General features: G+C 36.1%; 1 protein-coding gene and 2 pseudogenes across 1 annotated transcript; 1 reads left to right on the forward strand and 2 right to left on the reverse strand.

Annotated features, from left to right (window-relative positions):
• The first annotated feature begins 274 nt into the window (after nucleotides 1–274).
• LOC135269407 (U2 spliceosomal RNA) lies at nucleotides 275–411 on the forward strand (annotated as a pseudogene).
• A 2,818-nt stretch (nucleotides 412–3,229) lies between these two features.
• On the reverse strand, nucleotides 3,230–3,328 carry LOC135269293 (U6 spliceosomal RNA; annotated as a pseudogene).
• Nucleotides 3,329–12,231: 8,903 nt separating this feature from the next.
• LOC105716932 (large ribosomal subunit protein uL23-like) lies at nucleotides 12,232–12,696 on the reverse strand. Its single transcript, XM_064384728.1, has one exon. The coding sequence runs from the start codon at nucleotides 12,694–12,696 to the stop codon at nucleotides 12,232–12,234; it is 465 nt and encodes a 154-aa protein (XP_064240798.1).
• Between the last annotated feature and the right edge of the window lie 941 nt (nucleotides 12,697–13,637).

The raw sequence follows: 13,637 nt of genomic DNA on the forward strand, positions 1-13,637 counted from the left end.
CTGGATTACAGAGAGAAGCTGGTGGAGAATGTCCACCAAGAGAGCTGGTTCACATGGTTGGGCATCATAGAAACTCCTTCTCAACTCTGTGATACATCCTTTCCTTGGATAGGCTCTACAAAACTGAATCGAGTGAATTGTTCAAAAAGCAATAGTACTCCTCATTACTTATTTACAAATATGCATAACCAAAATATAAATAATATGCAAACTTTGCCTTCAAAATAGAAGCTAGATAGGTAAGAAATGCAACTCTCATTAGAGTATTACATTTATTGCTTCTCGGCCTTTTGGCTAAGATCAAGTGTAGTGGAGTATTACATTTAACATACTTCATAGGCAAAGATAAAGAAGCATGTTTCAACCGATTTTTAGTTTGTATAACACCATAAAGACATACGCATAATTCTTTAAAGAGAACTACTATGGCTGTAATGTGAGTACAACAATCTCTATAGTTTGAGATCAAAAGTTTTTGCCTTTTAAGTATTCCTTTGGTCATTTGGGCATGCCTCTTACCAGCCAGAAATTATTAACCAAAATCTGACAATATCCATTCTTCTCTACCTCCATCCATTGTCTACTCTTAGGTCAAAATCATAATTTTAAAAATGTAAATCTGATCATATTACTTTTCTGCTTGAGATCCTTTAATGACTTTCCTTTACATTTTCAATAAAATACAATTGTTTTTGAGACACAGTCCTGCTCTGTTGTCCATGCTGAAGGGCAGTGGCTAGATCATAGCTGCCTACAGCCTCAAACTCCGGGGCTTAAGCAATCCTCGTACCTCAGCCTCCTGAGTAGCTGAGACTACAGGTTCACCCCACAGCATCCAGCTAATTTAAAATGCAATTCTTTAACACAAGCATCCTTGTGCTCTTTCCTTCCTGAACATTCTTCCACCCATCCTTTTTGCATGCCTGGCTCCTTCTCATTCTTCAAATCTCAGCTTAAATATTGCTTACTCAGAGAGGGCTTCTTATTCACCATAGCTAAACAAGCAAATTAAAGTATGTAACTCCAGTTGTTTTCTCTTTGTCTCCTCTGTTTTTTCATAGAATTTATGGACATTTGTAAATATGTATCTATTTTGTCATTTAAGTGTCTAATGTTTGCCTCCCCATTAAACTTAAAGTTTCATGAGGATATAAGAGTACATTCATTTTATTGTAACAATGTAATACCTACTATAGAACCTAGCACATAGTAAATAATCAATAAATATTTCTCCATTAAGTGAATGATAAATGGGAAATTTGTTGCCAAAATAGTTTTATCTAAATAGGGAAAATAAAATAAAATTAGCCAGTCTAAAGTAAGGATCTGATTTCATTCATCATTATAAACTTCAGTGTAACTCTAGAATGTTTCTGAAAAAACAAATATAATTTTAGATGGCCTCAGCATCAAATATTTCTTGGTAGATTTGATTTCCAAAAAGAAATGTAATTTAAAGCTTTTAAAAATGATTTCTCTTCAGTTTAGTACTTATTGGATGAGAATAATTGTCTTTTCTTTATAGATGCTCAGATACAGATATAATTTCATATATTGTAAAGCAATTTTTTAAAAGAAAGGCACACACTTGGTACCACACACATTGTAGAACAATGCAAAGGACTTTATTGCCGAATAAAGCAAATTCCTGCAATTGGAATCCATTTGCCTCCATTGCTTTTAAAATGAAGCCTGCCAAAAGATGACTATGATACTATATTAACAGATGTGCTCATTGAGGTAACTACCTTAAGAAAATCAAATTTTTGAAATTACATTTTTTTTTTTTTTTGCACTTACAAAGCAGCTGAAGCATTTATTGGCATTAGGAAAGCATTCCTTTAAACAATGGAGGAGATCCTGAATACTAGTGTCAATCAGTTTATAAAATCTTGAGCCCACCAAACTCTCCATCATCTCTACACAGCTTAACCATGGCCAGGAGCAAGAATTCGAGTTAAACGAATTGAACCAGTCCAGCTACAAGATGATAAAGGGAAAACAGGGCGTGGGGATTTGCAGTTTTTGCTTTTACATTATAAAGTTTCCAATGCAAGAAACCAACAATACCCCAATTACATTTTAAAAGGCCCCTTAGATCAGAGGGTAGGAATTGTAAAATACCTCTCTTTTAATCTGACACCTACAAAAGGAAAATCCAGAGGTAGTACTAACTTCCTACATATTATCTGCCAAAATAACCAATTCAGCCCTTGTTGCATATTCTTTTACTATAGAAGGAGAAAAATGCATTAGAATAAATTCTTGGTCCATGAAAACTATGCCACCAATTCTCTCTAGGAGCTTCGGGACTGTCAAGGACTGACTTACTGGTAGTGTCTCATTCAAAATAATCCATGAGCCCAGAAAGAGCTGCCTCGACACAAATCCTTTTATCTTTGTGCTAACACAGGTCCAAAATGGCATATGCCTGAGCTCCTGGGGAAACATACTAAGCTCCATTTCACTATTTTGAGGCTCTAGAGTTTGTGACATTTATGTTTGTTTTTTAAAAATCCATGTACCCATACCAGACTGTTTTAATAACTGTAATTTTTGAACCAGGTTTTATTATTTGTTAGAGTAAGTCCTCCTCATTAGTCTTCTTTTTCAGAAAATATTTGCTATTCTTGGCTATATATTCTTTAGGATGGAGTTTAAAATTACTTCATCAAGATACAAGAAGAATGTGTTGGACTTTTACTGTAAATTTTATTAAAACTATTTCAAAGAAATTAACAAGTTAAAATTTTTGTCCTCTCATTCATGTTTCAGGAGGCTTTTTTGGTAAAGTTTCGCCATTTTCTTCATACAGATCCTGCACATTTCTTGTTGGCGTTATTTCTAAGTATTTTCTACATTCTGGTGTTACAGCAAATGAGCTCTCCACCGTGTTTTCTAACTGGTTACTGAAATGTTCAGGAAAACTAACAAACTTTTAAAATCTCATTCTAAATGGTTTTCATTTAGATTCTCTTGGGTTAGAAAATAATTTCATTTGAGGATATTAATTGTGCCTCCTGATTTCTATTAGTGATGGTTCTTATTTCTGTTTCCTGCTTTATTGCACTGGCTAGGGAATTTTAAAAATTAAATTATAATGGTGATTGCCGGTCTTCTTAGCTTGTTCCTGATTTCAATGGGGTTACATCTATAGTGTTTTACCATTGCAAATAATGCTAGCTGATTGATTTAGGATACACATTTTCTATTCCCATAAAGAAAAAAAGAATATATGATATTCTTTACGAATTGACATATCATCCTTGCTCTTCCAATCTTCTCTATATTTTTCCAGATTTAACGTATGTGCTGCTGAAGAAAGGACTGCATTACTCTTTAAATAAAATTAGCCTGTCATATTTAAATATCTTTTGAAACATTTTGAGGGGAAAGGTCAAAACATGTTTTAAAAGCAGTCTGCACTAAAAGTAGGGCTCATAGAGGTCTGTAGCAGGTTATACAATATTCAACCTGAAGCATTATGGTAATGAATACTTTTTCTATGGATATGAGCTATTCATCTAGAAAAAGGGAAATCAATTGAGTAAGTTGGTAACTTCATTTCCACAAGGAGTTTTCTCTGATTAGAGACCAGGCATTTAGGAAGAAAATAAACACAAAGGGGAGAGAACCAAAAAGCCTTTTTTACTCTAAATATTAAAAGCAGGCAAGGAACTGCCATTGTCCTCCAAATCTAATTAGCAGTACTAAGAAAGGGAGTTGTTCCCAGAAAGCGGAGAAGAGATAGTTAACAGCTTTTGACACCTGTAGGAAAGAGAGGGAGGGGGAGCTTAGGGATTTGACCATTAAGAATTGTTAATGTAGTAGCTGAAGAAAACTGCCAGCCCTTGTCAAGATGCTGTGAAAATAGAGACAGGAGATCTTTTCAATGCCTGGAAGCAGCGTAGCTGAGAATGGTAAACATTTTCTTAAATGAGAAAACACCAAGCTTTATTTAAGGTGATTAATAACAGTTGAGCTTGATGAAAAAGGCGGCCAGGCTAGATAGGTGGTAATATTTCTTTGTATTTTGTACATATTATATATCTACTTGATATAGTGACTGCTAAATGTTTGCCCAGGTTTTTTTTTCATCTAGTGTACAAGGTCTTTATTCATTCTAATTTAAGATATAATTTCCATAACATATTTTGGTATTTGGAAGCATATATTTCACACTCTATATATGAACTATTATTGCTTGTAAAGTAAATAAGCATTTCTACATGTTTAAATCTAAAAGTTTAAGAATCTATATTAGCACTGCCTACCCTTTTGTACTATTTGAATTACCATGTGGATATTACTTATTCAACAAATATATGCTCCATTAAAAATATTTTATGATAATACATATTCATTGTAAAAAGTTCAAATACAAAAAAGTATATAAAGGGAAATTTGAAAGTAGCTACTACATCCAACCCCATTACTCCCAGGTAGCCACTGTTTATTTGCTGTATATTTATATGCATATGAAAACACACAAATAAAAAGAGGATTTCTATGTTCTGTAAATGTGATTACACTATACAGATTTTCTACAACTTGCTTTTATCCACAACATTACTGATATCTTTCCATATCTACACAGCAATTTTAGTAATGGTGATATTTAAAAGAAAAAAAAGAAAAAGGCAGAGGAATCTGAATAACTACTGTTTTTCTTTTTTAAGTTGGCCCTGTCTGGATAAACTTCACAATTGTATCAAACCAGTAAACCTAATTTAACATCATCCACCTTGTGGCAGCTAATGGAATTATTGGTTAACGTCTTAAAGTAGTGCTCAAATTTTAGCATCTATCATGGTTGTACCACGTAATTGCCTTCCCACTCAGCCCTGCAGGGATGATTTATAAGTTTCTTGTGAGCAAGGCTTTGAAACTAAGAGAATAGACTCTTTCTCTTCTGAAGACCACTCTATCTCCCAATTACCCACAATAAAATGCCTATTAGCAATTCACTAACACAACACAACGCAGTTGTCCTCAGAAGTAGAACAGGGAGAAAACACACAGGCCCTTGTCCCCAGCATAGCTCAGACCAGTCATTTTCAAACTGTAGTATACACTAAAAATTACCAAGAGGACTGTTAAAATATAGACCCCTGGGTCCCACACCCAGAATTTCTGATTCTCAGACTCCAGCCTGAGAATTTGCATTTCTAATATGTTTCCAAGTGATGAAGCTCCCAGGACCACACTTTGAGAATAACTGTCTCACAGAAAATAATCAACCTCTTTACCCACTTCCCAATGTGTTTGACTTAAGACAAACATAGAAAAGAATTCACCAAAAATCAAAAAAGTAGGCCAAAACTAGAACTTTCATATAGAATGCTCTTTAATTTCTATTTGTTAAAACAAAACTGCAGTAAGAAATGTTGAAGCACTTAACTCTTTACTGAATTGAAAATATAAGTTTTCTTTTCCCCAGGTCTTCTTACTTTCAACTTAGCTAGGTCCCCCAATTAAGATGGAATAGGTGGCCTCAAAGAGTCATCACTTCAAAAAAATTTTTTTGCAGTCCTTGAGTGTAAAATGAGAACCTAAGAATTGTTAATAGCATATTCCTGTTCAGTCTTAGTAGAAGCTCCTGTAGAAATGGAGTCTTTCAAAAAAAGCCCTTCTTCATTCCCAATGCCAAACCAAGCTCTTTTTCTACTCAAGTGATTCCTGTTGTCCAACATTCGTGAAGAAGAATATTGAAGGAGTAGGGCTGGGCACAGTGGCTCATATCTATAATCCCAGCACTTTGGGAGGCTGAGGTGGGCGGATCACCTGAGGTCAGGAGTTCAAGACCACCCTGGGCAACATGGCAAAATCCTATCTCTACGAAAAATGCAAAAATTAGCCAGCATGGTGGGTGCACCTGCGGTCCCAGCTACTTGGGAGGCTGAGGCACAAGAATTGCTTGAACCCGGGAGGTGAAGGTTGCAGTGAGCCGAGATGGTGTCACTGCACTACAACCTGGGTGGCAAAGTGAGACTCTGTCTCAAAAAAATAATAACAAAAAAAAAAGAAAGAATAATGAAGAAGTAAAAAGTACTTGGCTCCAATCCCAACTTCACACTTCCTACCTGTGTCACCCGACCTCTCTACCTTCAGTTTCCTTACCAATAAAATGGATACAATAATAACACCTACTTCAAAGTTATACAGATTCAATAGTTTAATACAATGCATGTAAATCACCTAGCACAGTGTCTGGCATATAATACATAGATATTACTACTAAAACCGCTAATGCCTAGTAAATAACTGGAATACAGAATTGGGTTTCTGGCTATATAACTTTCTTTCAACACAAGCATAACTAACAATGTATCTTTAAAAAATTTTTTAGGTTGAGTGTTACATGATCAAATGTGCTTATTGTATGATCTGTGTGACTGCTATACAGAGAATGAACTATGTATACGCAAAGATAAAATGAGAGCCTATATAGGAGACTGTTACAGTAATCAAGGGAAGAGATGATGGTGGCTTGGACTGAGTAATTGCAATTGGGGCAGGAATATGAGATTAATATGAGAGATTTTGGAGATTAAACTTAACAGACTTGTGGATAAATTAGATATTAGGAAAAAAGGAAGAATTTAAGATGATCACTAGTTTCCTAGCATGGATTACTAAGGGGATTGTTGATATGATTAACCAACATGAAAAAGAAGCAAAGATAATGGAGAATAGGAATATTGGAAATTGAAGACACTATGCCATATGCTCAAGCCACCCTGCAGGCCCAGTATGCCAAACTGCAAGTCCTAATCATCCTCTGACCCTGAGCCTTTTCTGTAGCTAGCCACATAAACAATGAAGTGGATCAGGTATAACTACCATGTAACTATTTTCTCCCTGGAGTAATGCACTGACTTGTTTGCTGCTTGCTACAAAAGGTGCTGAGCCTTTAGTCCTGGATTCCTCAGGTTGCCACGCAACTTACTCCATGTGGAGCTACCAACGGGGGCCATTAGTCCATGTGGTACCATGGGGAATAAGCACTACCATGTGAATGCTCTTTCTGTTTACTTTAGGCTCAAACTACAACTTTCATACAGAATGCTCCTTAATCCATTTACTGTGCTGTGAGTATTATCTTGTTCTGATCCAGGGGTCAGAAAACTCTTCCTGCAGTGGGCCAGATAGTAAATATTTTAGGTTTTGCAAGCCATCTGTAAGAATTACTCAATTATTGTCATTGTAGCATGAAAGCAGTCACAAACAATATATAAACAAATGAGTGTGGATGTGCTACATTAACATTTTATTATGGACAATGAAAGTTGCCTATCACATAATTTTCATGTGTCATAAAACATTATCCTTCTTTTGACTATTTGAACCATTAAAATGTAAAAACATAGGCTGGGTGTAGTGGCTCACACCTGTAATCATAACACTTTGGGAGCCCAAGGCAGGTGGATTGCTTGAGCCCAGACGTTCAAGACTAGCCTGGACAATATAGCGAGTCCCAGTCTCAAAAAAAAATTTTTAATTAAAATAAAATATAAAGACAGTTCTTATACAAAAACAGTTGGTGGACTGGATTTTGCCAGGGAATGTAGTTTGCTAACCTCTTCTCTATAAAACTGATTCAAGTTGCCTACTTTTGACTCCTATGGCACTGTGGCAAGACAAACTGCTTGCTTAGAATCTCTTTTGGAGTTTTGTTATTCCTTCCTATTCTCTGTCAGATTGGGATTCTTTGCCAACAATGGGATGCATTTTTAACATGCTTAATTTGAGATACCCATAGGACTACAGACATACAAATGAAGATACGCATGCCCACCCTTAAGAAAGACATCAGAAATAAAGATATATTTGAAAGGCATTAGACTGTAGATGATAATTAAATCAAAAAGGTTGGCAAAGTTTGCCCAAGGATAGTATGAATAATGAGAAAAGAAGAGAACTAGGGATGTAAGGTCCTGGGAAACATGTACATTTAGAGTAGTGTTTCTGAACTGGGGGTGATCTTGCCTCCCTAAGGACATTTGGAAATGTTTGGAGATAATTTTGGTTATCACAAAAGGAAGAGTGCTACTGGCATCTAGTGGGTAGAGGCTAGGAATGCTGCTAAACATCAGACAATGAACAGTCTAGACCCCTACAACAAAAAAATTTCCAGTTCAACATGTTAATGGTGCAGAGGATAAGAAACTGATTTAGAAGAAAGTGAAAAAAAAAAGAGAAATAAAATAAGACCCACGGCACACACCCAGTGCCTAGATCTTGAGCTCTAATACCATTCCTAATACAAGTAAGCAGTAATTCTTAAAAGAAGTGGTTGCTTCTAGGGACTGGTACAGAAAATGTACAAATGAACTTGGAGCATCATGTGGTGTCAGAAGGTAAGTGCTAACACACACACACACACACATTGATGAAGTAAGTCAAACGGACAAAGGAGCCAACTGAAAGAGCCCTTAATGGCCAACACTGGAACAGCTCGAGCGACAAAACAAATACACTGCATTGGATTGTCATCCAAGAATAAAACAGATATCCATGACTCCATACTGATATAAATGAATGATTAAATAAATAAATGAGGAAGAAGAACCAAATCTCCAGTGGAAAAGAACTGCAAATACTTTAGGTATTCCACCCAAAAGGAAAGGTGAAGCACAACTACTCACTCCTTATTTGTGATATGGGCTATGCAGAGTAGCAGCCTTCCAAAAAGAAGAGTATGGAAAGGGGGAGAAAACACTACCTTAACTAGGTGATCAAGGTCAACAATTGTGATAAATCAATTTGGTGTTGAGGACCCTTGATATAACTGAAAAGAATGACAATTTACCTCTGTAGTCTTCCTCCTCAAAACCCAGAAGCCCAGTATACTTAGGAGGAAAACATCAGACAAATATCAGTAGAGGGACATTCTACAAAATACCTGACGAATCCTTCTCAACACTTTCAATGTCATCAAAAACAAGGAAAGTCTGAGAACCTGTCACAGCCAAGAAAATCTAAGGATAGATGACAGCCATTTGTAATATAGTATCCTAGATGGGTTCTGGAAAAGGAGAAAGACATTAGGTAAAAACTAAGAAAATCTTAAATTAGATATGGGTTTTAGTTTGTTATAATGGACCAATATGGTTTCATTAATTGTAACAAATGTAACATACTGTTTTAAGATCTTAATAATATGGAAAACTGGATGTGGGACATATAGGAACTCTGTACTAAATTAACAATTTTTCTCTAAATCTAAAACTACTATAAAATAATAAAGAGTTTATTAAAGAAAGTAAGGGCTAGGAATGGTCAGAGAGGTGGGATAATTGTAATAGCAACATGGAAAGCAAGGAAGAAGAGGGTTTCAATAATGAGTGAACTATGGATTAAAGATAAATAAGGTAGGATTAAAAAGTATCTCACGGAGTTGGCAATTGAAACTGTTTCCTGAATGATTAGTGTAGACAATTCTTCCAAGAAGTTTGGTTTTGTGTAAAAAGAAAGATACAAGGGTCAGCCAGGTGCAGTGGCTCATGCCTGTAATCCCAGCACTTTGGGAGACCGAGGCAGGCGGATCACCTGAGGTGAGGCATTCGAGACCAACCTGGTCTACATGGTGAAACCACATCTCTACTAAAAATACGAAAATTATCCAGGCATGGGGGCAGTCGCCTGTAATCCCAGCTACTAGGGAGGCTGAGGCAGGAGAATCACTTGAACCCGGGAGGCAGGGGTTGCAGTGAGCCGAGATCACACCACTGCACTCCAGCTGGGCAACAAGAGCAAAATTCTGTCTCAAAAAAAAAAAAAATACATATATATATACACATACATACATACACAAGGGTCATAACTGGAAGGTAAGATTGGTTGGAAGGATAGATTTCCTCCTTTTTCGAGTCATAGAAAATCTCTACTTATTTTCTACTTCCATGTCATTTATCTAAAGAAAACACCCTTCTCATCTCTGACTATTTAGTTTCTATCATATCTACTTTTTTCCTGCTCCTTGAATCAGCAACTACTATATATATATCCTTTAAGGCCCAACTTTATCCCCAAATCTATTAACTCTTCCTCAATTATTTCCATCCACAGCAAGTTTTCCCTCCCCTAATTCTGACTACACTGTTTGTCTTTATCACACAGTTGGTCCCTTATTCTCACGGGGATAACCACCTTGAAAATAGGGCCTCCAGCATACATTTGCACCTCCCACAGTTTCTATCACTAGACTCTATAGGTAACAGCTACCAGGTAAAGACTGTTTGGCTCATCAGATGAGTTCAAACATTCCAGCTAACTCTAGGAAGCTTGTGATGATCAACTTCACTGGATTTGACTTGCGCTTCACCCCATTCAGTTTGACTATGTGGCACTTTCTCAAAATCTTTCCCTGTAACTCCATACAGTGCCCAGTAGAGAATAAATGTTTGTTGAGTGAATAAATGAGTGCATTTTGTCATCCCCTCTGGATAAAAATCTTCTTGAGGGAAAAATTTGTTTTTCCTGATATGTCTCTGTAGCACTCAGTATGGAGATCTGTACATAGTAGATTCGAAAACTCTAATTGACTGACCAATAGTTAAATTGCTAGTAGTAAACGTGATCCAGCCTTTATGTTTGTGCACTCAGATAGATGTTTCTTCAGTTAGCACCTAAAATGGATACTTTTAAGAAATGCTATGAAAATTTTCAAACATTCATAGAAATAGAGAAAATAATATAATGAATCCTCATGTTTTCATAACTGGGCTTCAACAATTGTAAATATTTTGCCAATTTTACTTCATATATTTTCTATCCTCAGTAATTTTTTTCTATTTTTTTGAGGGGGCAGGACATCTTAAAGAAAATTCCAGATACAACATTTTTTTTCTTTTCTTTCTTTTTTCATTCTTTCTTTCTCTCTTTTTTTTTTTTCTTTTTTTGAGACACAGTCTTGCTCTGTAACCCAGGCTGAGTGCAGTGGCATAATCTCAGCTCTCTGCAAAGTCTGTCTCCCCAGTTCAAGCAATTCTCCTGCCTCAGCCTCCCGAGTAGCTGAAATCACAGGTGCACGCCACCATGCCCAGCTAATTTTGGTATTTTTTAGTACAGATAGTGTTTTGGCATTTTGGCTAAGTTCATCTCAAACTCCTGGCCTCAAGTGATTTGCCTGCCTCGGACTCCCAAAGTGCTGGTATTACATACAGGTGTGAGCTATGGCACCCAACACATAACATTATTTCAACTGGAAATATTTCAACAAATTTCTCTAATAATGACTTTTTAAAACAAAGCATAATACTGTTATCATACCTAACAAAATAAAAACTAGATTATTAATATCATCTAATCTGTATTCAAATTTTCCCAATTGTCTTAAATTTTTTAAAAAATTATTCTAAGTCTGGCCGGGCATGGTGGCACTTCTTATCTTATTAAAAAAAAGTTATTCTGAGTCTAAACAATATCTAATTGGATAATGTTGTCAGCTTAATAGCAAAAGTTTTATAAATAATACTTGCACCTATCATACAAGAAGGAGCAGGAAGGCCTTGGCATCAACTGTCACACCACACAACCTAATACTCGATAGTATACTGTCCTACATTGTTATTCAGCTATATTAAAGTCTTAATTCCACAACTAGATTGGAAGCTCTCTGAGGACAAGAACCATGATTCCTACTTCTCTGGATTCCCCACTGTGTCTGTCATAAATCTGAACAGACAGTGTTTGAATTTCTTAATTATATATTTATATCACAACACAATCTGGCTGATTAGATCCATTCCAATATTTTTTTAAGTACAAACACAAAAATTAACAATAGCACTACTCTTTTTCTGAGGTTTTTATATTGGTACTTCTCTTTAACACATGTCCTTGTTAGTTATTTCCTTTTTTTTTTTTTTTTTTTTTTTTGAGGCAGAGTCTTGCTCTGTCACCCAGGCTGGAGTGCAATGGCGTGATTTCTGCTCACTGCAACCTCCGCTTCCTGGGTTCAAGTGATTCTCCCACCTCAGCCTCCCCAGTAAGTGGAATTACAGACATGTGCCAACAAGCCTAGCTAATTTTTGTATTTTTAGTAGAGACTGGGTCTTGCCATGTTGTCCAGGCTGGTCTCAAACTCGTGGCCTCAAGTGATCTGCCTGCCTCGGCCTCCCAAAGTGCTGGGATTACATGAGTGAGCCTCAGCGCCCAGGCTTTGACCAATTTTTTTTTATGGTGATAAGATATACATATATTTAGAATTAGCCAGCTGGACTCAGTTTAGATGATCCCAATTTTGTTGGCAACATCCAAAGCATTGTAATCAGGAGCCAGTCGAACATACGCCTGCTTCTCTCCATCAGGCCGAATCGCGGTGTTGACCTTGGCCACATCAATGTCACAGAGCTTCTTCACAGCCTGTTTGATCTGGTGCTTGTTGGCTTTAACATCCATAATGAACACAAGTATATTGTTGTCTTCTGTCTTCTTCATGGCAGACTCAGTGGTGAGTGGAAACTTGATGATAGCATAGTGGTCAAGCTTGTTTCTCCTGGGGGCACTCTTCCGAGGATATCTGGGCTGCCTCCAGAGTTGCAGTGTCTTGGGCCGCAGTATCTTTTCACGGCTGTGAACACCTATCAACACTGCCTTCTTGGCCTTTAAAGCCTTCGCTTTGGCTTTGGCTTTGGCTTTGGTTTTGGCTTTATGAGGGGCAGGAGCTTCCTTCTTCGCTTTCGGTGCCATCTTGTGAAAAGGCGACCAATCTTTAATCAGGTTTTTTTTATATACCATTCTAAGAGTTCTTTATATATTTTGGATAAATATATAAATTTCTTTATCTGACATGTCTTTTACAAGTAATTTCTCGCACTCTGTGGCTTGTTTTATGATTACTGATATAGTTGGATTAATACCTACCACATTTGTTGCTGTTGTTCTTTTTTGTTGTCTTTGTTCTTTCTTCCTAACTTTGTCTTCTACCTTTTTTCTTCTTTTTGTGGCTTTGAGTATTTTTAAATTCCATTTTCTCTTTTATTAGCATATCAGTTATCTTTCTATTAATTTTTTTTTTCTAATTTTTAGTGGTTGCTGTGGAGTTTGTAATATAAATTTACCACTAATCCAAGTCAACTTTCAAATAATACTCCATAGTTTCATGGGTAGTATAAGTACCATATAATAACAAAATAATCCTAATTCCTGTCTCCTATCCCTTGTGTCACTGCTGTCATTCATATCACTTATATATAAGTAAATATATACATAATGTAACACATTGTTGCTATTACTATTTTGAACAAACTATCATCTGGACCAGTTAAGAATAAGAAAAATACCTTATTTTACCTTCATTTATTCCTTCTCCAATATTCTTCCTTTCTTTATATAGATCCAAGCTTCTGACCTATTTCATTTTTCTTCTTTCTAAAGAATTTCTTTCAACATTTCTTGTGCAAATGTACTGCCACCAAACTCCCTCCATTTTTGTTTGTCTGACAAAGACTTTTTTCTCAATACTTTCAGTATTTAACTAATCTCTTCCTGCTTGCATGCAAGGTTTCTAAGAAGTCAGATATAATTCTTATCTCCGTTCCTTTATAGATAAGGTATTTTTTTGTACTCTAACATCTTTTATCATTTTTTCGTTATCTTTGATTTTCTGCAGTTAAAATACACTATACCTA

This window comes from Aotus nancymaae, unplaced genomic scaffold (genome assembly GCF_030222135.1).
Source record: "Aotus nancymaae isolate 86718 unplaced genomic scaffold, 86718_ANA_hifiasm-v0.15.2.pri h1tg000004l, whole genome shotgun sequence".
Classification (NCBI taxonomy): domain Eukaryota; kingdom Metazoa; phylum Chordata; class Mammalia; order Primates; family Aotidae; genus Aotus; species Aotus nancymaae.